The 24,533-nt window shown below is 37.8% G+C and overlaps 6 protein-coding genes and 2 non-coding genes across 9 annotated transcripts in view; 4 read left to right on the top strand and 4 right to left on the bottom strand.

Annotated features, from left to right (window-relative positions):
• The window catches only part of LOC108845841 (caffeoylshikimate esterase), a 2,840-nt gene extending 1,720 nt beyond the window's left edge, over nucleotides 1–1,120 (top strand). The window contains exons 6-8 of the mRNA XM_018619035.2: nucleotides 285–422; nucleotides 515–613; nucleotides 716–1,120. Coding sequence (XP_018474537.2) covers nucleotides 285–422; nucleotides 515–613; nucleotides 716–991 — 513 coding nt within the window. The 3' untranslated portion in view covers nucleotides 992–1,120. The remainder of the gene's footprint in view (nucleotides 1–284; nucleotides 423–514; nucleotides 614–715) is intronic.
• A 725-nt stretch (nucleotides 1,121–1,845) lies between these two features.
• On the top strand, nucleotides 1,846–3,162 carry LOC108843956 (dirigent protein 9). The gene is given in 2 exon segments (XM_018617122.2): nucleotides 1,846–2,554; nucleotides 2,557–3,162. Coding segments are annotated over 2 exon segments (936 nt in total). The 5' UTR covers nucleotides 1,846–1,917; the 3' UTR covers nucleotides 2,856–3,162.
• On the bottom strand, nucleotides 2,938–5,109 carry LOC108843955 (uncharacterized). 2 transcript variants are annotated; one of them, XM_018617121.2, is made up of 4 exons: nucleotides 4,901–5,109; nucleotides 4,125–4,744; nucleotides 3,880–4,039; nucleotides 2,938–3,790 (listed from the first exon to the last, which is right to left on the bottom strand). In XM_018617121.2, the coding sequence occupies exons 2-4, from the start codon at nucleotides 4,722–4,724 to the stop codon at nucleotides 3,180–3,182; spliced, it is 1,371 nt and encodes a 456-aa protein (XP_018472623.1). In that variant the 5' UTR covers nucleotides 4,725–4,744; nucleotides 4,901–5,109; the 3' UTR covers nucleotides 2,938–3,179. The 2 variants fall into 2 exon arrangements, with proteins under 2 accessions (XP_018472623.1, XP_018472620.1); XM_018617118.2 differs by having other exon boundaries at nucleotides 2,938–3,796; nucleotides 4,901–5,105.
• Nucleotides 5,110–6,480: 1,371 nt separating this feature from the next.
• Nucleotides 6,481–7,577, top strand: LOC108844460 (60S ribosomal protein L23a-1). Its single transcript, XM_018617720.2, has 4 exons — nucleotides 6,481–6,555; nucleotides 6,661–6,706; nucleotides 6,904–7,267; nucleotides 7,371–7,577. Exons 2-4 carry the CDS (start codon nucleotides 6,691–6,693, stop codon nucleotides 7,453–7,455), a joined length of 465 nt encoding a protein of 154 aa, XP_018473222.1. The 5' UTR covers nucleotides 6,481–6,555; nucleotides 6,661–6,690; the 3' UTR covers nucleotides 7,456–7,577.
• Nucleotides 7,578–8,487: 910 nt separating this feature from the next.
• Nucleotides 8,488–15,399, bottom strand: LOC108847494 (ABC transporter B family member 6). The gene is made up of 11 exons (XM_018620741.2): nucleotides 14,872–15,399; nucleotides 14,092–14,146; nucleotides 13,803–13,978; nucleotides 13,485–13,685; nucleotides 12,776–13,035; nucleotides 12,374–12,684; nucleotides 12,039–12,259; nucleotides 11,607–11,947; nucleotides 10,713–11,476; nucleotides 10,375–10,616; nucleotides 8,488–10,145 (listed from the first exon to the last, which is right to left on the bottom strand). The coding sequence occupies exons 1-11, from the start codon at nucleotides 15,280–15,282 to the stop codon at nucleotides 8,916–8,918; spliced, it is 4,212 nt and encodes a 1,403-aa protein (XP_018476243.1). The 5' UTR covers nucleotides 15,283–15,399; the 3' UTR covers nucleotides 8,488–8,915.
• A 1,324-nt stretch (nucleotides 15,400–16,723) lies between these two features.
• Nucleotides 16,724–16,795, bottom strand: TRNAC-GCA (transfer RNA cysteine (anticodon GCA)). Its single transcript has one exon. It is a non-coding gene; the product is annotated as a tRNA-Cys (tRNA).
• Nucleotides 16,796–16,901: 106 nt separating this feature from the next.
• On the bottom strand, nucleotides 16,902–16,973 carry TRNAK-UUU (transfer RNA lysine (anticodon UUU)). Its single transcript has one exon. It is a non-coding gene; the product is annotated as a tRNA-Lys (tRNA).
• A 6,454-nt stretch (nucleotides 16,974–23,427) lies between these two features.
• LOC130509604 (kunitz trypsin inhibitor 4-like) lies at nucleotides 23,428–24,309 on the top strand. The gene has a single exon (XM_057005758.1). It carries the CDS (start codon nucleotides 23,490–23,492, stop codon nucleotides 24,138–24,140), a length of 651 nt encoding a protein of 216 aa, XP_056861738.1. The 5' UTR covers nucleotides 23,428–23,489; the 3' UTR covers nucleotides 24,141–24,309.
• Nucleotides 24,310–24,533: the final 224 nt, after the last annotated feature.

Genomic DNA, 24,533 nt, shown 5'->3' with positions numbered 1-24,533 from the left:
ATGATGTGAAAGATGCTGAATTACTAGCTGATTTTCATCAAATATTAGGAGATAAGCGTGTGAAATACAATCTCTTAAAGCATGAATACATATTAATGAGGAAAAATATTTAAATATATATGAAGATTAGTCAAATATCTTGTTAATTATTTAAGCGCTCCCACTAAGTTTCTAAAGTAATCATGCAAATAAACTAATATACTCAAAGCATATGCACAAGCAAATCATTGAAGGTGCGTGGATGAGGAATATTCTCCACTAATCTAATTTTATTTTTATCACAGATTGCAGAAGAAATGAAACCAAACCCTTTGGTTATTTCGATATTGTCGAAACTAAGTGGGGTTATACCCACGTGGAAAATTATCCCTGGCCAAGACATCATTGAGACTGCTTTTAAACAGCCAGAGATCAGGAAGCAGGTTCGTTTCACTTTTTAAACACATAGTAATGAGTAATCACATAGTATAACGCAACGTATAATTAACTTATTAACAATGTGAAATGATTGTAGGTTAGAGAGAACCCTTACTGCTACAAAGGACGTCCACGTTTGAAGACTGCTTATGAGCTCTTGAGGGTTAGTACCGATCTCGAGAAGAGACTTAATGAGGTATATAATTAATAACTCTTTGTTTACTAAGCAGTATACGTACTGCTGAAATGTTGTATAGTTCGATTGATGATTATGATTGATTTCACGTAATGATAATAGGTAACGTTACCGTTCATGGTGTTGCATGGAGAAGATGATAAAGTCACCGACAAAGCAGTGAGTAGAGAACTTTACGAGGTTGCGTCTAGTTCGGACAAGACTTTCAAGTTGTACCCTGGGATGTGGCATGGTTTACTCTATGGTGAGACACCAGAGAACATTGAGATTGTTTTTGCTGACATCATCGGTTGGTTGGATAAGAGAGCTTCTCATAGAGCTGGAGGGTTTGAATCCGAGCTTAAACGTGAAAATGATGCTTTCCAAGTGAAAGAGTAGGTGGTAGCATTATTTATCAATATCAAATAAAACAATAGTCAAGTTCTGTTTTTTTATCGCTCTGTTTTCTCTGCGTGTCTTTGTTGTAAAATGATATTTGTAACTTAAATTTAAAATTAAAATTTAAAATTATGGTTATGTTATGAATTGGTTAAACAATGATGATGATTACAAATATATATATATATATATATATAATATATATATTTGAATAAAATGTTAAATTTGATTCAAAGAAAGTGATGATGATTACAAATATTATAAGCTAAGAACAGGACAAATGTAATAATGATGTTTTTTATATCAGTGGTGATAAGGTGGTTGATACGGGAATGCGGAATGGGTAGGTTCCAAGAGCTTGCCGCTTGGTACTGTTGAGGATGCCAAATTATCTGCACTTGTCTGGGCACTACAATCTTGTTGATCACTAGGATACACCCAAGTAGATTTTGAAGGAGAAAACCATCACACAACTTGTGAGGCTTCAGCACTACACTGATAATATTGAGTCTCTGTATGTATATACAAAGAGATCATGCAACCAATGTGCTGATGCTCATGCTAGAAAGTCTGTACAATCTCCTGATATGTGGTCTTTATGTCATACTTGTCCTTAAAAGAATATGTTACTTGCAGTTTATATAAGTGATATAAAATTTAGTTGGCAAAAAAGAAGATTATCATTTAAGTAACAAATATTAGCTAATTCAAATACTAAAATAGAGGTTAGTTAACTCTAAAACTCAACTAAAGCACATTATAACATCAAACAACAACTCCACTCTAATAACTCCACTCTTAATCTCACATACCAAATTCTCCAATGCTTCTTTTATATAAACCAATTAATCCATCCTTCAGCAAACATCTACACACAACAACACAAACACAAAAAGCAACTCAAGAATCTAAACTAAATACTAAAAATGGCCAAAGCTCTCAACATAACTATCATTCTCTTCCTCATAGCCTCCAATCTCCTCGTGTTTATCAACTCCGCTAGACTTCTTGATGAGATCCAACCTCAGTCTCAGTTGGTCCCTACAGGCCAAATCCCCACCGTGGCTCCAACAGAAGCTGAGGAAGAACCTGCACCAGCAACTACTGTCCCGGCTGGTCCAGCAGGGGCCACAGCCGGTGGACAGGGACCATTACTTGAGTTCTTTATGCACGACGTGCTAGGAGGATCACACCCATCAGCTCGTGTGGTCACTGGAATAGTAGCACAAACCGAGGTCAACGGGATACCATTCTCAAAAGCGAGTAACAGCATCTTCCCTGTGGACAACGGAGTCCCACTAGTCAACTCAAACAACATCAACAGTGTCATCAACCCAAACACAGCTCCACTCCTCACCGGCCTTAGCGGCGCTCAAACCAGCACAGTGATCCAAAACACCAACGGCAACTCCAACGACGCCCTCAGCACCAACAGCCTCCCTTTTGTCACCGCGGGAAACCTCCCTCCAGGTGCAGCACTCCAGCATCTCATGTTCGGTACCATAACCGTTGTAGACGATGAGCTAACCGAGAGCCACGAGCTCGGGTCAGCAGTTATAGGAAGGCTCAGGGCTTTTACCTGGCCAGTTCATTGGATGGCACTAGCCAGACTCTTTCTCTGACCGTGTTGCTAGACAGAGAGCATGATCACCATGACACTTTAGATGATGCCATTAGCTTCTTTGGCGTTCACAGGACCGCCTCTCATGCCTCTCAGATCGCTGTTATTGGCGGGACAGGTAAGTTTGAGCATGCTAAAGGGTATGCTATAGTGGAAACTCTGCATAACCAGAACAACCAGCATATCACTGATGGTCAAGACACCATCCTCCATTTCAGTGTATACCTCACCTACAAGGCTTGAGAGTTAAAACAGAGATATGATTGCTTTTGTATATGTTCTTCTGCTTGTGTCCTTTTAATCCTTTGTTTGTATTAAATCGCTGTTTCAATCAAAATCTTGTTTCATTCACACTTTGACAAATGGGTACAAAGGCACATTAACTTTTATAGCAATGTGACTGACTTGCTAAGAGGCCAATCCTCTTGACCTGAAAACTTCCTTAAAAGGCTATACATCTCCCTTTGATGATGCAAGCCAAATGCAACAACAACTACTCTCTAACTATTCTCAATCAAAATACAGAGAGAACAAAAAAAAAAGAATGAAAAGAATCACTTTGTAACTCTACATGATGAAGCTGACAACTTCAAGCAACAAATCATCCACTATCATACCTTCTAACTCACAAACCAATGCCTCATCATCATCATCTTCAAGTTTGAACCACTCATCAAGGTCTATAACTGGCACTTTGTTGGATGATACTTTCTTGGCTCGGTTCTCTTGCCTGGCAAGTACTTTACAGAGTTCTTGTTTCAGTCCACATGTGCTTAGACCTGCGCCAAGCCTCCTAGAGACAGGTTTCTTCAACGTTGGTGTAGCTGTAAAGGATTCTAGTATCTCTACCAGACCTGAACAGACTCTGTCAAACAAAACCCTTCTTTCAGACCTCTTCCAAGATGTCTCAGTGTAATACTTTTTCTCCATCTTCTCGAAGACCTTGAAGGTAAGAGTGTCAGGAACCCAATTCTTGTCCATAAGTGAAACTTCAGACAAGATATCATCAATGTAAGAAGACTCCTTGATCTCCTGGCTATCCAAGAGCCAGACTGGTTCACTCTCCTTGCTTTCTTCGGTTTCAGAAGCCATCACAGAGTCATCATCGCTTGATACTTCCATCCCACTCCCATCTGAATAACTATCAGACTCAGTTTTCAGGTCATCAAGCTGTTTCTCTATACCTTGTGCCATTAGAAGATTTTAGTTATATAGTTAATACAACTCCAGCCAAAGAGAATACACAGAAGGTAACTTGTTTCCTTACCATGAAGATCTAGATAAGGAAGCTCTTCACTGTCTTCCTCTAACACATCGTCGTTGAAGATAGGCTCAAGAACAGAAACAGGGCTTGGTTGATGAGCTTCTTCCGTCTGACATCCAGGAGATGCAGTGGAGGAACAGTCTGATGAATCCTCATTTTCATCCTGCAGTTTCAGTCACAATCTTATATCACACAACAGTGTCACAATGTGCTCTCAGAGAATCATTAGCATATACCACAATCATTACCTTGATAATGGAACCTGAAGAAGAAGAAGATACATGTCTGAACTTGACATCTTGTGCGAATCTGTTTCGTTCCAAACTCAACACTGAGTCCCTAGAGGTACTAACAATCAACTTTGAACCAGCTTCTCTCACTGCTCCATCTTTCTTCTCAACCAATGTAGTAGTAGTGCCATTACTCATTTCCTTTGGTTTCTTCTTCTCAGGGGTGATAATGCATTGCCCTTTCTTCCTACTGCTATCTCGCAACTGAGAGTCACTACCAAAACCAAGAGGAGAGAAACGTCTTGGACAACTCTCTTTCTTATCCTTCTTGGGCTTCAAGTTCAAGTTTTGTTGATCAAATCTCCTACCAAATGTCCTCTGTTTTGGCTTCTCACCATGTTTCTGATAATGAGGAGGCTTAGCCCGTGCATCAATGATACCCTTGGAGGCTAACAACTCTTTTTTGTTTAGATAAACACGACAAAGCTCCTTCGTCGGAACCACTTTGAAACCAGAATCAAAAGCCCTCGACTTTTCTTGACGCAGAGGTTGTTGAGATATCCCATTGAAACGCGTCGTTTTGGCAAAAACAGAGGATCTAATCTCCTTAGACTCCATCTCTCTCCACGACCTGCAAGCTGCAACTCAACTCTTTCGAGAAATCAACGCATACCCATGAATCGAAACGAAGTGACGATAAAGAAAGTCGATTGCTTTTTGTAGAAAGAGACAAATCTATAAAAGGAAACTCTAACAACAGAGACAGAGATCAAATCGGGAAAGCAAAATCTAACCTTTTTTTAATGGAAGTAAAGATTGGTTGCAGATCCCATCTGCGAAAAAGAAACTTTGAGAGAAGGATACACAAATTGGATCCTCTGACTTTTTTAAAACGAAAACAGAGCAGACGATGAATTTGAAAACAGAGAGGTCAAACAAGATTTGATGATTGAGAAGATGATAAACGTTGTCTCTCTGGGTCACAATCACTCTTTCAAATTTTTGTTTTGAATAGAAGAGAAGAGAAGAAACGGAATCGACGTCAAAGATCGATGGGTCAGTTTCACAAGAAATCTTTTTGGTAATTTAATAATTAATAAACCATCCAATAATATTTGCATGGGGCCGCCACAATTATTCATGCAAAGAAAATTACGTCCGTCACTTTATTCTTCTTTTTTTTTTTTTTTTTTTTTTTTTGTTTAACCTGGGGATATCCCAGGCCCAGAAGGCCCAGACTAATCCCAAGGGGAAGGAATGCCCACGGATAGACGCCCCTCCCAGTTTTTCAAATGGGCCGAAAGCATGGCCCATATCCGTGTGGGTGACAAGAGCGTTGCAAGGTAGTTCCCTCCGGCGTGGATCGAACCCCCTACCTGGGTGCAGGCGGGGACCCGTCCTAACCATTGGGCTACAACGTCTTGTCAAACTAACTATTCTTCTTGTCAACAAAACATTTTTAATATTTAAAATAACAATATCTTCAAATCCAATGCAAATAGAAAATATATTAATATGTTATCTTACCACAATCAATGACTTCTTAGGCTGGCCGGCATTTGTTTATGTTCAAATCTGCATATTTGATTTAGTGACTTAATGACAATTATATTTGATAAAGTTTTTTTCTTTGTTTTATAAAAGGTGTTCGTTTACCTATGGAAACAAAATAATAGAACCACAAAGTTAGTATGGTAGTATGTTAAGACAGGGCATAAATTGACAAAATATGACAGATTAGGAGAATACACAAAAGAAACATATTGAAAAAAAATATTATACTTTTTTGACTAAATAAATATTATACAATAAATAAATTTATACTAAAACAGACAATTAATATCCTCACTTTAAAATTAAGGCATCAAACAATAATAATTTATAGATTAGTAGATTGCAGCTATCTCTTATTAAAATTTCAAAATAAATAAATAAATAAATATATATATATTTTTTTTTAAATTAAACTATTGATTTTTTAGATTACTTTCTAGTTACTGAATTTCTTTTCCTTTTGGGGTAAATTACAAATTCACAAATCTCTGATTTATTGTTTGATGACGATTCATTTTGCAAAATAAATCTCTGACGATTCATTTTGCATGATTCAACAAATCTCATCCTCTCTGTTGACGAAAATTTTCATTTTTTTTAAAAGAGAAATTTTTAAAAATATATATTGAAAATAAAATTAAAATAGGTGAATTCTAAGTTTTTCTACAAAATGAAACTTGGGCTCTTTAACATAGTGGGCTAAATTTAGTCGATGAAGCAGATCGCAAAATCGCTATATTGTTTTCACTTAGGCTTTACACTAGAGCCCATTACAATATTAAAGGCCCAAGCTAACTAGGTTTAACCTCTCTCTTTTATCATCATCACTTCCACTAATAAAACTGTCTGCCGCTGCAAAAGTGACCTTAGAGTTTCAGCTGCTTCACCTCACCAGGTTCGTCCGTCTTCGCCTTCTCCACTGCTTCGTTTCGAATGATTCATTACGTCAAAGCTTCGTTTCTTTAGCTTTCTGACATCTCATTTTCATGGCTCCTAACAGATTTTGAGCGGGAAGGAATCGTTCAGAGCAATGTCTCCTGCTAAAGGTACGATCTTTACGCTGATAATCATGTTACATATGTTCCTCTTGTTGAGTATTCACTTGGGTCTCTTGCAAGTCTTGTGTTAAACGCAAGCATTAATAACTAGTCTTACCTTAATCTTCTGTAAATAGTTAGAAACAATGATCTTAAAGTATGTTGTCAAAGGGTGTTAAAGCTCTTTTGTTCTGTTATTATTGCAGTTGATACGACGAAGAAGGCTGACCCAAAAGCCAAGGCCTTGAAGGCTGCAAAGGCGGTGAAGTCAGGCCAAGCTTTCAAGAAGAAGGACAAGAAGATCAGGACTAAGGTCACCTTCCACAGGCCAAAGACTTTGACCAAGGCTAGAGATCCCAAGTACCCGAGGATCAGCGCTACTCCGAGGAACAAGTTGGACCATTACGGTATCCTCAAGTACCCACTCACCACTGAGTCGGCAATGAAGAAGATTGAAGACAACAACACTCTTGTCTTCATTGTTGACATTCGTGCTGACAAGAAGAAGATCAAGGATGCTGTTAAGAAAATGTATGACATCCAGACCAAGAAGGTTAACACCCTCATCAGGTATGTCAAAAGCGAGTTTTCTTTAGAGGCTTGCGGCTTTCTTTGGTTGTGTGTTTCGAATGTATTGACTGACGCAATGTTGTGTGTTTGATGGTTGTTGCAGGCCTGATGGAACGAAGAAGGCTTACGTTAGGCTTACACCGGACTATGATGCTTTGGATGTTGCTAACAAGATCGGCATCATCTAAGTTTTATCTATCTCTGCTATTATAAAAAAACAGACTTGTGGTTTTGTTTCTCGGTAGTTTCTCTTTCTTACAAAACATTCTTGTTGCACTTAAATGTTGAATTCAAGTTCTCTGTTTTTGAATTTGCTTCTCGACAATCTTACAACAAAACACTCTTATAATTATAGACTTCCAAAGTGCAAACTATACTGTCAGTGGACGATCTTGAATGTCTCTGTTACCACAATTGTTTGTTTCCTTCCTTGTCCATTTTTCATATGTTAACGAATGGAGAAAACTGAGAAATGACATAAAAGCTGAAGCCTCGTACCGACAAAACTAAGTCAATGAACACTGATCATATCATCTAAAGTCTTGCAAAATGTAGCCATAAAGGCAGTCTCTTCACTCTCAATCTGCTACTGTGTCTCACCAATAATCTCCCACAAGGTTTTATAATAACACTGCTCTGATTCAGTTTCTGATTTCAATACAGAAATCTTACCAGACAGATATTCTCTGTCCAAGTCTATCACTGAAAGCTTTTTGTTCACTATCATCCGGCAATAATCTTTGCTCCTCAGTAAGAAACCAAACTCTTCTCTTAGTAATTGATGGATGATAGGCTATTAACACTTGAATAGCTTAAAAAAAAAAAGGAAGCGGAAGCAATTGGAAGAGAATATGACTTCAGGGCACATGATTCAGTCATGAAAGATAAGATATTTGCAACTGCAGAATGTTCGAGTTTGGTTCATACCAACTGAGAAAAACTACATCCGTGAAGTAGGTCCTATGGAAGAGGTATGTACTGTACTGGAAGAAGCCCATTGATTTTGTTTTTGCAGATAAATACTATACATCAAACGAGAGGAAGGTGAAGAAGCAGCTTCAAACTGTTGCCGACTCTTTAAAGATTCTTCAGATTTAACAACACGCAACAATCTTCTGTCACTCTGTTATCTATATTATCTCTATGATCACAACATTGTATGTAGATTTCTATTCATATTCTCTACAACTCCCATGATGTTTTGGTTCAAAAATAGGAGATGAAGTTTGAATCAAACTTGCATTTAAAAGACATTCCAAATAAAGTCGATACGATGTATATATACAAACCAGACGCCTAACTATTACACATTCTCCATCTAAATCACTCACATAACTAACAAAAACAAACCTCAGAAAATATCTAATCTTTCATTCTTCAGTTTCAAATAAACAAAATGATATACCTTAGATACCAAGCAATGAATAAAACACAATCCTACCTCTTCATTGCTTCGTCTCCTGAAAGAATAATGGAATCTACGTTTTACACATTCTACTCATTTGGTGTCATTCCTGAATCGATAAGCCTTGGTCAGATTGCAAGTTATGTCTTGTCATCGCATCCAATAACATTATCCCGTGGCATCACGTGATGGTTGTTACGTGACCGAGCTAATCTTTGGTGAAGTGGAAAGAGTTCAATCTCTCTAGATCAGTCGATGTTGGCGTAGACCCTTGCCATAATGTGGTTGCATTAAACGCATATACAATCCGTTCTTACTCGATAAGGTATCATGCGTGCCTTGTTCAACTATTTTGCCTCCATTGAGAACCACAATGTTGTCCACATGTCTCATCATCGCTGCTCTATGCGCTATCAGAATCGTTGTTTTGTTCCCCATTATCAACGTATCAAGAGCTTCCTGCACAACACGGCTCGACTCTGATTCAACAGACGAACTCGCTTCATCAATCAACAGTATCGGAGCATTCTTCAGCACTACACGAGCTATGGCGATTCTCTGTTTCTGTCCTTGTGTGAGTTCAACACCTCTCATCCCGACATGTGTGTCGTAACCGTGTGCTAAGCTGCTGATGAAATGGTGAGCGTTTGCAATTCTTGCTGCTTCCTTCATCTCAGCTTCACTCGCGTTATGCCTTGCGTATATGATGTTTTCTCTGATCGTCGTGGAAAAGATTATTGGCTCCTGTTGAATCAGACCCATGTGGCTTCTTAGCCATCTCAAGTTATATGACTTCAAGTCTCGACCGTCTAATAAGACCTGGCCAGCGACTGGATCGTAGTACCTCTCTATCAATGATATGATTGTGCTCTTTCCAGAACCAGAAACACCAACCACAGCTAATGTTTGTCCCCCGCTTACTTTGAGACTGAAGTTGCTTAGTACCAACACTTCCGGGCGAGTTGGGTAGCAGAAGTCGATGTTTTTCAGTTCAATGCTTCCGTAGACGTTAGGCGGAGAAAGACCAGAGGTGTCATCAGGTTCGATTCTGGGCACTCGATCTATGATTTCAAATACAGAAGCGAGTGATCTACGGCGCTTAAGAATGTAAGGTGCTAATCCAAATGGCTCGACAAGGGCAAATGTAGCAAAGGAGAAAACCATGTACTCAGTTAGAGCTGTTGACAGTTTCATATATCCACGCTTTACTGAAAACGCGGTGAACCAGAGTAGGAGAGCATTGCAGGCGAAGAGGAGAAACTGCGAGAAGCCAAACGCTAAGCCAATACCCATCCCATGGAGAAAGCTCTGTCTGAGTATCCGTTGAAGTTGCAGTCTGTAGAGTTCCATCACCTTGTTACCGGCACAAAAAGCAACAACAGTGTATATGTTTCTGACAGCATCCTCGAGTACTAAAGACGCCTTTCTATGCATCTCCTGTATGCCCTTTGAGAATCCAGCAAGCCAAAGTTTCTGTTTGAGGGTTATATTAGAAACCAGCGTCAGGAGAATAGACAGATACTTATAAGCTAATTGCATGAAACAGAGTAGAGAGATCCACATGCTAAATCGACGCTACTTGAACTCGAAACACTTAATCAGAAGTACAATTTGACAAAGGGGAAGCATGCGACTACTGAACCGGAATTTGTTAACAAAAAACATAAGGGTCTGTTGGGGAAGACTAAGAAACGTAACGAACCTGAGCAATGGCGGAGAGAGTTAGTATCGGCAAAGTTGCCAATGCAACAAGGGCCAAACGCCAACCTAGCAGCAACCCAATAAGAATGGCAACTATAACAGCAAAACTATCTTGAATAAGTATCGAAAGCCTGTTGCTGAAGGCGGCTCGGACAAAAGTGGCATCATTTGCTAGGCGCATGGATAACGTATCTGGACTGTTTTCTTCTTCATCATACCATCCAACTTCATTACGCAGCATCGCTGGCACATCAGAGAAAATATATGAACTGAGGCAAGTGAAAGCTGTAACAGGTAGTGAAATGAATTAAAGAAAGAAGGAGGAAAATATTGTAGTACCTGAGAACATCATCCTCCGCACTCTCTCCGTCATTTTCTCCCCCATAATACCAAAGTAGAAATGCTGCAAGAAATTGGCAACAACCGTCACTACTCCCATGCAGGCAATGATCAAACACCACTTGTCAACCTCCTCACGCAGGTGGCTTCCCTTGCTATTATAGTATGCCGTCACTACCAATGCAATGACGTAAGCTAAAAGAGGATTAAAAGAACCAAAGATGGCAGCACCAATACTCCCTAATACAGCATATAGCCACTCTGGAAAACTAAGCTGTGCCAACTTCCAAAATGAAGGAGACTCCACCTTAACATTTGTTGAAGTGTCATCAGAATGGCCAGGAGGGCGGCTAAATGTCTGTGAATGGGAGCGCTCATTTTTGGGATCCGATATCAAAAGGGGTGATATAGGGGACTCCGGATCTGAACCATTTGATTTCTGACGTTGTGGACACTGAACGTCAATTTTTGGTAGTTCTGGTAACCGCATCTCGAAACTATCTTGTCTTTTAATGGTTGGTTCCTTTTCAGCGACTTCCAAAGACGAACCATTTTCTCCCATTTTCTCTGGGGCATGGTTATGATCATTGGACGACTCTTCACTATTAAAGCACATTTCCTGGGGGCGAAAAACGTTATGACCTCTCTGAAGAGATGGAGACTTGGCCATTTTGGGTGATGAATGTTCTTGGAAGCCACGACCAGCTGAAGAGTCCCTCTCAGCCTGGAACGCAGCAGGGTCGTTGTAGTTCCTAGCTGGCATCCTGTAAGAAGATAAGATTCCATAAACAAGTAATTCGTCAAGGTCCACCTTCACATAGATCATTATAAATCAAAAGCAGTTACACACTTGACAAGTTGTTAGATACATAGGTCTTGGCTGGAGAATCATACCGTCTGGGTAGCTTTGTCGCTTCTTCACACTTCAGAAGCTCGGCATACAAATTACCAAGGTTGATTAGTTCATCATGTGTACCCATTTCAAGTAGCTGACCCTCTTCCATTACAGCAATATAGTCAGCATTTCTTATCAGACTTAACCGTCGAGCTATAATTATGGTAGATCGTCCTAACATCAGAAGATCAAGAGCTTCTTGGACAACTCTTTCAGCTTCAAAGTCTAGTCCTCCAGTAACCTCATCAAGCAGAAGAATTTTTGGGTCTAGGAGTACAGCTCTAGCAATAGATAGTTTTATTTTCTGCTCCTCCGTCAACGTTAAACCAGCTTTTCCAACCTAGAAGACAAACATATCATTTCCAACTTCTAAATTGAAAATAGAAGTACCAACTTGCAATGCATAAGTAAAAACTTCAGTGGATGGTTACCTGAGTTTCATATCCTTTTTCAAGTGAGCTAATAAATGTATGTGCACGAGCCTTTTTAGCTGCCTCCTCTATCTGATCTAGAGTAGCATCTCGACCGTATGCAATATTCTCTCTTATGCTCAAGCTAAGTAAAGCAGGCTCTTGTGTGACAAGACCTATCTGGCTTCTCAGCCACTCTAACTTTAGATTTTTAACATTTTCTCCATCAAGTAGAACTTCTCCTGTTTAAGAGAAAACCACAGATCTATTCAGATCAATAATAGTCACCGCTGCAGGCAAGTAACAAAGACAGATTTGTATAAATTATTGATACACCCAATCACACATCATCATACCTAGTGTAGGATCATAAAACCGTTCCATAAGAGGAATAATGCTGCTTTTTCCAGAACCGTTTCTACCAACAAGTGCAACAGCTTTCTTAGCAGGCACAGTGAGGTAAAATCCACTCAAGATTGGAATTTCAGGCCGTGACAAATAGCTGAAATATACATTCCGAAACTCAATATTTCCTTCAACAGCAGACAAAATAGTTCCTTCTTGATTAGTCCCAGATGATGAACGACTTATCATCTCAAAAAGCCTATATGCCGCAATCCTTCCTTGATCAAATGAATAAAAGTTTGTAGCAGCTTGATTTAAACCCCTGCACAGCACAACATGAATATGATTAGCAAATCAATGTGTATACTTTTAGAGGAAAGATACAAGCAGTAAAAGTAGAATCTGAAACTTACAGGCCACTCAAAATAACAGCAAAAAGGGCTGTAATGATTTCTCCACCAGTCGCCCTTCCATGAATAACAAAGAACCGACCAACCCAAAGTTGAAGAGCACATGAACATATAGCAAGCCCATATGTAAATCCAAGTCCAAGTCCTTGCACAAGACTAATCAATATACCATATCTCAGAGTTGCTTGGAGAGAGGTTGCATAAGAGTATTTTGCAAGAGTTTCATTTGTAAAAGCATACAACGTCCTAATATAAGAGACCGCCTGCAAATTTAGAATAAACTCTTTTAAGCGTTAGAAGGCGACATATTCACCAGTAGGGAATACATTTCAAAAGGACTTGTACATATAAGACAGACTAGTGGTCGTGTAATTGCCATGCATCTAAGTTGATGCAATATATCAAGTTATGGATGCAAGAACGATTATACATGCATCCTAACCTAACAAAAAACGAAGCAGTACAGCCGCATTAAGTAACCTAAAATTCCGACCTATCTAAATACAATTATTTAGATATCAACCTCTGCACACCGAAAACGAACTTCAACGTTCACAAGTCAAAAGTATTTATGCTATAACTCCAATTCTTAAATATCATTGTTGGAAACATTTCAAAGCTTAATGCTTGCAACAGTAACAGGATTCGAAAATAAAATAAAAGAGTAATCCTATCTGTATAATGTCCCGCACAAACCTAGCAATTATAGTACCTGTTCAGCAATGCTGGCTGCTTCAGCATAAGCATCTTGAATGTTCTCAGCAAGTCTGTGGAGAAATATATTCGATACGCCTCCTGCAGCAACAATGAAAGGACCAGTGGCTAACGTAATGAGCGCAATCTCCCAGCAGTTGACAAAACCGATAACAAGACCACTGATAAATGTTGCCATATTATGAATGTAATTTCCAACCTGCGAAAATGTCCAAGATCCCACAGATTAAAGAAATGCCAGAAGATGTACCAATCCTTGCATACATAAAGATATTTGCAAGCAAACTTGAAACCATATTTAGAAGTTAACACATACTTTTTCGCTTAGAGCCGACTGAATGAGAAGGACATCACTCAGCACTTGGCTTACTATATCCCCGTTATTCCCATATGTATCAAAGAAACTCATATCCTGATTTAGTAGTACTTGGACGTATTTTGACCTGATCACAGCAGTCTGCCTCTCTCCAGTCAGTATCCAGCAAGATACCTCTATAAACAAAGAACAATTAATTACGGTTGCAGCTAATAGCATCAACTACATTAGAGGAAAGAAGCACACATCGAGGTTTTATTAGTATAGTTTTTAAATATAGTGAACTTACCAATCCAACCAGATATGAAAACACCCCCAGCGATGTATACAATAATCAGCGAAAGCTGCAAAAAGGGCAAAGATTACTTAGAGGGGCACATCATTTCAGGATTGTTTCCAGTGTTCAATGAACTCAGATAAATCAGTTGCAGTTTTTCAGGAGTGTTTCCAGTGTTTCATGAACTCAGAGAGATAAACAAGACAGTGAGAAGAGCATACACCGAAATCCCTCAGACTAGAAAACCAAAATCAAGCTTATAACAAGGGTTGCCTTCCTATGAGCTTGGATTCGAGTAAAAATGAGGTAACTATTCAGTATCCCCAGCTAAGTCAATAACAGCTGATTTCCAGGTAAATATACATTACAGATTCAGGAAATAAGTCATCCACATAATAACACCCACTAACAAGCCAGCATGCATATCCACAAAGTTGCTAAATGTAGAGAAAGGCAATTACATTAATCTCACACCATCTCACACCATCTGATAGATACTAAAATCATGCTTATTTCAAGAAACATCATACCAATGCTAAAGATACTACTGAAAGCTCGTTTAATTAATCCACTACACGCCGCACGCTCTTTACTTAAGCCTAGCACATTTATGACCAATGACTACCACAAACACTGTAGAGATAACAGCCCTGGCAATGTTTAACCTCTCCACCAAATGTTTCAAGAACCCTCGCAGGAACGTTACTTAAACAGTTAACCACTAAAATGACACCAAGTAAAGTTATGACTCTTCCAAAGCCACAAAAAGCGTATACAAGCTAATGAGCTAACCTCAACAAGGCGATCAAACTGATCCTCGGCTCCTCCTCGTCCCGGTTCAGCACCGTAAGCGAGAACCTGAACGATCTTGGCGAAGTAGTGCAAGTAAACAATCAGCGCAGCTCCGTGAGCAGCAGCGGCGACGGATCCGAGCACCATGAGCACCCAATCGAACCGATCGGCGCAAGCGAAGAGCTGAGAGAAAGGGACGGCGGCGGGAGGAGGCTCCATCTCTTCGGGATCGTCCATCTCCTCGTCTTCCTCCGCCTGCGTCGCCATCCCCGCGCCGCCGCCGTTGCTGTTCTCGGCGCCGGGATCGAGGTAAGGGGAGGGAGACTCGGGAGGCTCGGAGACTTCGGAGACGGGGGTTAAGGGTTGTATGTGAGGGGGGGACCAGCCGAATAAGCCCCTGGAAACCATCATAGCGACGGGGGAGAAGGTCTCTGTAGGTTTTGGGGATTTTTGATTTTTTTCAGTGGGATCGATCTGTTGAGGAGAGGAAGGAGGAAATAGATTAATGTTTATTTTTTCATCATGTTAGATGTTTTAATTAAAACGTAGCTTATGTTTTATTTCTCAGGGAGTATTACGCATTTTTGATGATTGTTGTATTTTAATTAATTACACTGGGGTGGCTGCTAACGGTCAACTACGGCGACGAGCTTTTATTTTTCAGGTATTCTTCCTTTATTCTCTGCCTTTTTAGTTTTCATTTTTTCCTTCTAGGGAAAAATGTTTTAAAATCCTCTTTTTTTTTGTTGACAAAAAAAAATTCTTTTTTACCAAATACACATGTTTTGACGATAAGTGTATAAATCTAGAATTGAGTTTTTTCTCATAAACTATTTCAGTCAATAAAAACTCTCACAAAATAATATAAATAATATGTTAAAAATATTCAAAATACAGTTTATGAATTTTTTTGTCTAAATTATCTATAATTCCTGAAATTTCAGCACAAATCTAGCCTCTTTTGATTGAACTTAACTCATCATCTCTACTTTTTGTATGCAAATAATACAATACCGGAGAAAGAGCTGGGTTAGGCCACCATAATGTCTAACACTTTTTTTTTTTTGAAAAAAATAATGTCTAACACTTGCCAAAAAGATTTGTAATAGCACAAAAAATCGTTATTAAAATTTACTAAACAAAACAGTTGGGTTCCAACAAATTTGTTGTTGTTGTGCTCACTGTTAATATGGTTGATGTGAGGTAGTTGAGATAAGTATATTGTTTTGTCATAAGTTCTAGAGAAGGTGGTTGTTCGAATATCGTTCTCTTCGAAATCACATACCTTACATATTATTCGTTTTCCAACCAAATCATACTAATCAACATTGATCAATAGTTACGTATAACTCTTATAATAAATGAAGAAAGAAGAAAAATGTAATAAAAGACTTGGAAAGATGTTCATGTTGGATTGGTGTGCCGTGAAGAATTGCAACAAATAGCTGTCATCGTTTGTAACTATTTTCGCTGTCGAAAGCCTAGAAGAGGCAAGCAAGGTGCGGGTGACGACAGAGAAGGGTGCTACTACATGTGAGACTAGAAGTTCCCAGTGGGGGCAGGGCAAGTATCATTGAGGCAGTATGGAGAGAGACTCATGTTCTGCCAGTGCATTTGATCTTGCTCACTTTTGTTAAAAATATCACACCTTTTCTCGATCTTTAGCAAAACGCCACACATGTTTGATAAAAGAAAATGACTAAATGAGATCATAATGTTTTTGAAAAGTGAACCAATGAGAATAAATAGAACAAGAAGATGAACCCATAATGTTTCTTCACGTCAACTTATCGAATGGATGCTCTCTTCGGCCCATTAATTACGAAGCCCATTGAAAAAATAAACAAAAAGAAGGGCCCAACCGGGTTCGAACCGGTGACCTATCGATCTGCAGTCGATTGCTCTACCACTGAGCTATGGACCCTTGATGTCTAAGATCTTACTATAAGTCATATTATCGTATTGATGCTCTCCTCGGCCCATTAATTACGAAGCCCATTGAGAAACAAAAATAAAAATAAACAAAAAGAAGGGCCCAACCGGGTTCGAACCGGTGACCTATCGATCAAAAGTCGATTGCTCTACCACTGAGCTAAGGACCCTTGATGCCTAAGACTTTACTGTAATTGCTTATAATCATAAAGCGTATGCAGCCTAAGGCGCTAACCTCAGCAAGGGAATTAATATAACTAACTAGATTAAAGGGCGGGTATATTTTTTGTTTTAATTTAATTTCATATTTGTGTTTTTTTTTGTGATTAAATTTTTACTTTTTATTTGTAATCATATTTGTTTATAAATATTAATCAAAATATATTTTATTAAACAATAGAAGTTTAAAAATTGATCTCGTATACACTATGTTAGGGCTGGATTGTCGATCGAACTCGCCAATCCGTGGGTTTCAATTTTGTTTTGGTCAAAAATATGATCCACACAACCTACAAACAAATAATTTGTACTGGCACTCATTTAATTTGGCAGATCTGGTATACGCTGGGCTGGGTTGCCGGTCGAACCCACTAACCCGCCGATTTCAATTTTGTTTTGGTCAAAAAATATGACCCGCATAATCCGCAAACAAATAATTTGTATTGGCATCCGACCATTTAATTTGGCAGTTATCAGCGGGTTATAATTTTTAAAAAATAATTATTTAATTTAATTATTATAAAAATATAAGAGAATGATGTTTGTGTATATACTGTAATATATTTTAATTATAATTTATTATAATATAAAGTAACATAGATTACCGATCACAATTTGGTATAAACCCAAAAAGAAGAAATAATTGTTATTATATATATAAATGTCGGTTAATATATCTAATAGAAAGAAGTGGTGCCGAAAATAATGAACTGGAGGTTATAAAATAGGTATCGATTAATAAAAGTTAATTATGGTTGTATAGTTTATTTAATCTGTTTTATATTTGTTGGACACAACCTTTTATCAACTGGTCATGCTGGAGAATTAATAGAATAGATGCTCAGGTATCCGTTGACCCGATTTAGTAGAGGATGAAGACGCACAGTATTATGTAAAATTTTAGTTTTGTAATAATATTTCAAAAGTTAGTTTTACTCTTCAAAGTAACAGTGCTCAGGTTTCCCGTAAGGAACACTTTTCTATTTTTTCTAAAATCAAAATAATGTGTTTTTATCTTGTTAATGATTTGATTAATTTATGTTATAATATTGATTTAGACACGTTTTAAAACAGTTAGATGGTTTGTTTGAATAAAAATCAAATTAGAATCCTATTTAGGGCTGATCATTTGTTTGAATTGTATTTAGTTAGGATGGAATAAGCCATTTCCCTCAAAATTACCTTCTCTTTTTTCGGTCTTAGTTGAAACTCAAGAGAGTGTGCATAACTGATTTTTTTTAGTATAATTTAAAGAAATTCTCTGGGATAGTACTAAAAATGTTTTTGTCAAAAATATAACACACAAGAAAAAAATAACTAAAATGGTTTATCAAATAGGCTACTTTACACTTATACTCCTAGGGTTAACTAATCCAAATCTTAAGGTTTAGAATTAAAGGGTAGAGTTTTGAGTTTATGTTTTAAAGTTTTATAAAGTAAAAAAAATAATACTAAAATTTTGAAAATAATTTTTTAAAAAATAGTTTCAAAAAGCATTTTCGAAATTCAAATAAAAAATTACAAAATTTATAAAAAAATTGATTTGTAAATATGTAATTCGAAATTATAAATAATTTCTTTTAATTAATTTTAGCTTTTTATTTATTTATTATTTATTAGTATTTATATATCTAGTGTATAAAAGTTTTTTACCCTCTTGCAGTTTTGAAATATTTTCTTGGGTTAAATTTCAAAATCGAAAGTCCAGGGGTTAATTCGAGAGGATGTTTCGGACTATTCAAGAGTTTCAGGGTCACTTCGAGAAAGCCGAAATCTGAAGGATTAGATGTTGAAAACAACTATATCCACATTCTTAGAGCATTTACAATGCTAAGTCCTTAGGTAAAATCCTCGAAGAAAAACTATTATAAAACTAAATGGGATCCACAACATATAGGTTTCTGTTCGAGCTTTGTCTCTAAAATTACTTAGCTAAAGACTGAAATTGGTGAGTTTGTTAACTATTTGCGGGTTCCACTTACACGTGGTGGCCCGCGATTGGTTAATTTTTTTTTTTAATTCGAAAAAAAAAGAATAAAAAAAATAAAAAAAAATCATTTCTTTAAGGATCTCAGTGGAATACAGGGTTGTGGGTGCTCTTAGGCCACCTGTTGAAGCTTCTCTGTTGTGGTCTTTGGTTTGCTTTTATTCTTAGAGACGTCTGGTTTCTACTGCCTTGTGGGTTCTGCCATAGTGAAGCGTTGATGTTGTGAAGTTGTGCGGTCCTTTGGTTTGTTTCCTATGGATTCTCTGGTTTGCTTGGTAAAGGGTTGTGGAGCTTATGCTCAATCACGATGGTCTTGGAGTAGTCAATCGCCACTTGTGTATGTCTCATTGTTGGCTGCTAGGGTTGACGAGTGTTGCTCTCGTGGCTTCTTTCAGTTGAAGCAGTGGTAAGTGTTTGAGCTCTTGTTCCTATAGAAACGAATTTGAGAGATCTTTGTTCAACTTTAATAATTAAGGTTTGTTTTTCTTTCATGATCAATCGTTCTTCCATTCTTGATTAGTTTTGTCCTTTTTAAAATTTATGTTTGTACTTGAATATGCTTTTTTTTGCTCTCTCTCCATTGTTATTCGAGTTTGGTTTAGTTCTTTCTCTTGTCTCTGCGTGGTTGATGGTGGAAGTTTTCAAGGCTCACAAGTCAAATGATAGTATAGAAAGGTTGTCGAACTACAGAGAACTAGAGACTTATGCACCAAGAATACACAAGCTTTCCTAATCTAAGCAAACATGAAGATGGATGATGATTTGTGACAAGCTAAGATCCTAGAAATAAAAACAAGGTGATCTCAAATTCAATCAAGAAACAAATACAAAAACTCAATCAAAAGCTAAGGATGGATCCATGGGTAAGGATAATTGATATAAGGTGATCAGGTTTCGAACTAAGGAATGCAAATGATCAATCAAACTATCAACCTTAAGCCTAAACACAATTCTAAGCAAGCTCTATGTCTAGATGAATGCTCATTTGCTAACACATCTCAAACATCAAATGTCTTTGGTTGAATAATATGAAAGCAATCATTACTAACAAGTCTATTAGTTATCTTAGCACATTTAACAACAAATGTCTTTGGCAAATTGTACTAAAAGCTTAGGAGAGTTGTCTCAGGCATTTCATCAAACATTTTTTGGGTGGGAAATGCCTAAAGATCAACTTTTGAGTGGCCAACTCAGAAGATGCATTATGAATACTCTACTAGCAAGGATTAAGAAGGATCTACACTAAAACATCCTAGAACTAATCTAATCACCATAATCTACCTTAACCCATGAATCCAAAAAATGTCTACTCCATAATTTCCATGAGAAACCTTAAATCTATGTGAGATTCAAGGCAAATCATGTTAATGAGCAAGAGAAACACAAATATATGATGAAGTACTTCTTAGATTGATAAAAAGATTCAAGCTTTTACAATGGAGTCAAAGTCGAGAGAAAAAAAATGAGATACATTAGGGTTTTTAGAAGCTAAAACTATTAATAAGAGAGTCAAAGTCGAGCTGGTTTGGTAGTAGTAAACCGGGTCAAACCGGATTAAACCGGTCTAAGTTTTGAAATTGCTTCTTGTCTTCTCCGGAGCGGCTTCTTCCCCTCGCTCCAACTAAACCGCTCCCGAGCTCGCTACAGACCCGAGCGATGTCATCACGTCGCTGCAGCACTCGCTCTGGGCTACGCTCAACTCCCAGCGGAGTGGTCTGGTCGCTGCCTCGGGTCGCTGTGACCAAGCCTCCTCACGTCGTCAAATCGCAAGCTCCAACTTCTTCTTCTCCGTCTCAGGCTTGGCTCGTGGTGGTGGTTGAGCTCGTGCTCATCCGTCGTGTCTCAAGCCAAGGCCTCTCCATCAGGCTCACAACCGGAGTTCTCCTATCCACCGTGACTCTTCCTCCTCCGCCGTGCTCAGCCGCGAGTTCTCCATCTCGGGATCTCTGGTCCAAGTGCATCTCCTCCGCCGGTGATATCACTGTCCAATCCATCTTATGTGTCACCGTGCTCAGCTCCCTTGTCGTGGCTCGTGGCCGTGCTCGTCGCCGCAGTTGAAGAGAAATTGATTCTCTCCAATGGTGAAGTCTTGAGTATTTTCAAGACAGGTCCCTGGACTTCTGGTTCTTTACAAAACGGCCTCCAACTTTATAAATTGCAGAATAGACCTCCTGATTTCGCCCATAACTTCATAATTGTGCAATCCAAACCCTGATATGTAAATGCACACTCAAATGCAATATATACTCCTTAATGCACCCTAGAATGATTAATATGAAATAAAATGAGAAGCTAAAACCTATGAAAATCATGAGATATCAGTGGTAACTTGTACCACACTGATTTATGGCTTCGAGAAGATGTCATATCATTACAGGCTTTGTGTAATGATCTGTTCAAATCAAATTTTAATCTAATAGATGACAAAAAGAGATAGCTAGTGGCAAATCCGTCTAATAGCACATACAAGTAGAGCGGTCAAACATGACCCAAACTGAAAAGTGAAAAAATTAAGAATCTTTGAAATAAATATATAAGTTATGATATATAACTTTAAAATTTTAGACATAGTACTAAATTTAGAGCTGATAATTTAAAAAAAAATGCCAAAATATTTATAAATAAAGCTATAAATTTTTTAAACTATTCTGTAACATCATTAAATAGATCATCAATTTTCTTGAACATAGTCCATAAATAATCTGAGATGGCCTGGCTAGTGGGTTTCTTACCACTAATGGTGTTCTAAAACATTTTCTTTGTAAACTGTTTTTTTTTTTTTTTTGTAAACCTAAACTGTTTCTTCTTAGTGAATCTTTAAACATCAAGTTTATAGCTGGTAATTTTCGACGCCAACCACTTCTTTTATAAAATATTATGGTTCAGAGGATGAGCGGCTTCGATCATTCCTCATCTTCAATCATTGATTGTATACAGTGCCGTCCCAAACTTTTATGTGGCTTAAAGCCTATTAAGATATGTGGCCCTTACAAATAAAATTGCCAATAAAAAATCTTCCATAGAGTTTTGGAGTTCTTCGAACCAGTGACAAGAAACACTTAACATATCTTCCCAAACCATTTAACCTATATACAATGTTGTTTAGTGTGACCCATATTTTCTTTTTATAATTTGTGGCCTGAAGCCAATGTTTCATCTGCCTTAAAAGAGGGACGGGTCTGACTGCATGGGCGAATCTAGGTAGCTCAAGAAGGTGGCAACTGCCCCACAATAATTAGAAAAAAGTTTATTTGCGTTAGTAGACATAGATATCTACCAGCTTAGTTGGTTTAATCTTTCTCTGTGCCCCCATTTAACCTGAGCTGTTCGCCATCTTATCCTTTTTTGATTGATTTCAGTAAAATACTTTTCTTTCTTTCTTTTCTGATTTTTCCCCTTTTCTATGTGGGGTTAGTTCTCTCATCTCCTCACGTTATTTTCCTTTGAATTTTGTTTGGTTCATCAAGTTCTTTTCATTTAATTAAATTTTGTTTTTAAAAGTAATTCCAGTTTTTCATTTTATTTTGTTAATGGGTTCATTCTTTTTTCCAATTTATTTTTTTAAATGTATTATTCGATTTATTTTTTATTCTAAATATCATATTTATTAAATAAAAATTTGTTAATACATTAAAAAAAATTTGCCCTCACTAAAAATATTTTCTAAATCCGCCACTGTCTGACTGTATAGCTTAAACTTCCCGTGGTTGTATAGTATTATACTAACTTTTTATAGGAACAGTCAGCTATACTTTCTATCTTTTAAAAATTGCCCTCATATCACAAGAATAAAAAAACACGTGGAACTGTCGTAGTAGTCTTGTAACCGTTTTTCTAAGATTAATAAAACGTGGTAGTAACCAGAGCCTGCTCAACAAATTTGGTGCCTTTGAACAAAAAAGAAACTAAATGTTTAATTAAAAGTTAGATTTCTACTTTTTATAGTATTAGGCCAAGAGAGGTCGCACTACCCCCGCTTTACTATCTAAGCCGGCTCTAGTAGTCACTTTGAAAGAAGAAGAAAACTATCAACGGTTAACCAAACTTTTTGACTAGGATGCTCATCTCTAAACAAAACTCAGATAGAAGTTCCATCATCGAACCAGAAAATTAACAGAGATGCAGAAGAAAAGGATCTTTTAGTTGTTCTTTTTCAGTTTTTCCTCTCATGAAGTTTAAATAAAAAACCCGTAAAACAAAACTATAGTGAACATAGGGTATTCTCATCCGTTAACCAACGGTCCAAAACTGCTAAAATTGACAAAACTAAATAAACAAACGATTTTAAGAATTAGTAGCAAAAATAAAATAAAGAACCGTGGAGTTAAAAAAAAAGATACATCTTCTCAGTTGTCGATGTATGCGCATGTATGTAATGTATGTATATACACATCCGTGTATAAAACCCGATTACAAGCACTCACATTTTTCTTCATCCAGTAAACATTCAAATCTCATCAGCTAAATAAACTCAAAAAGGATGAATCCTATGTTTTACTTCCTTCTTGCCTTAACCGCCGTTTTTGCCGCGAAAACAAACGCCGCCGGACCAATTTTCGACACTGATGGTGATGTCATATTCGGCGGCACTAGTTACTACGTTCTCCCCATCTTCTGGGGCGCTGGGGGTGGCGGTCTAACTCTCGCCCCCGTTTTTGGCAACCAATGTCCCCTCTTTCTCGGACAGGAACGTTCAGACCTGAACAGGGGCATTCCCGTAAGATTCTCAAACTGGAGGTCTAGAGTTAAGCACGTTCCGGAGTCAGAGAACCTCAACATCGAGATGGATACCACACCAAAGATCTGCCGCCCAGAGTCAGTTTATTGGTGGCTCAGTAGTCCGCCCGCCAGTGATGTACCGTCGTTCATAATAGCTGGTCCTAAGCCAGAAGCTGGAGAAGAAGATTCGTCGAGTAGTTTCTTCCAGATCGTCAAGAAGACTGTGGGAAAACTTGACGCTTACAAGTTTGTGTTTTGTGGAGAGCATAACGATTGCGTCGATGTCGGTGTAATGGAGGACCTAGCTGGCGTTGGGCGTTTCGTTTTAGGCCCTACTACGCCATTCAACGTTGTGTTCGAGAAAGCTACTAGGACAACAGAGACTTTATCCAAGACTATGTCCATTATCTAAGAAAAATTAAAGGCTACAAAATGAAGAGGATAAGAGTTATAACTTATGACTAATGATAAAACTCTTTATCTTTTTTTTTGCCAGCTTAATAAAACTCTATCTATGTTGGCTGTTTTCTTTGATCATCAATCATCATCATGTCTGGAAGAAAACATTTTTCCTTTGTTTATTACTTTCTTTGTTCTTTTTTTTTTAATTCTCTCTCTAGTTCACATAACTTGGAAACTAAACAGATCCATTTTAGAATAACCACATTAAAAATACGTGTTATCTAACACTACTGCACCACAAGGAAGGGGAAATGCTGTAAACATTTAATATTAAACAATACCAAATTGTTAAAAACAAATACTAACTGTTTTACTAGAGAGAGAGAGAGAGAGAGAGAGAGAG

This window comes from Raphanus sativus, chromosome 3, assembly GCF_000801105.2.
Source record: "Raphanus sativus cultivar WK10039 chromosome 3, ASM80110v3, whole genome shotgun sequence".
Taxonomy (NCBI): domain Eukaryota; kingdom Viridiplantae; phylum Streptophyta; class Magnoliopsida; order Brassicales; family Brassicaceae; genus Raphanus; species Raphanus sativus.
This window is presented reverse-complemented; position numbering and strand designations above follow the sequence as displayed.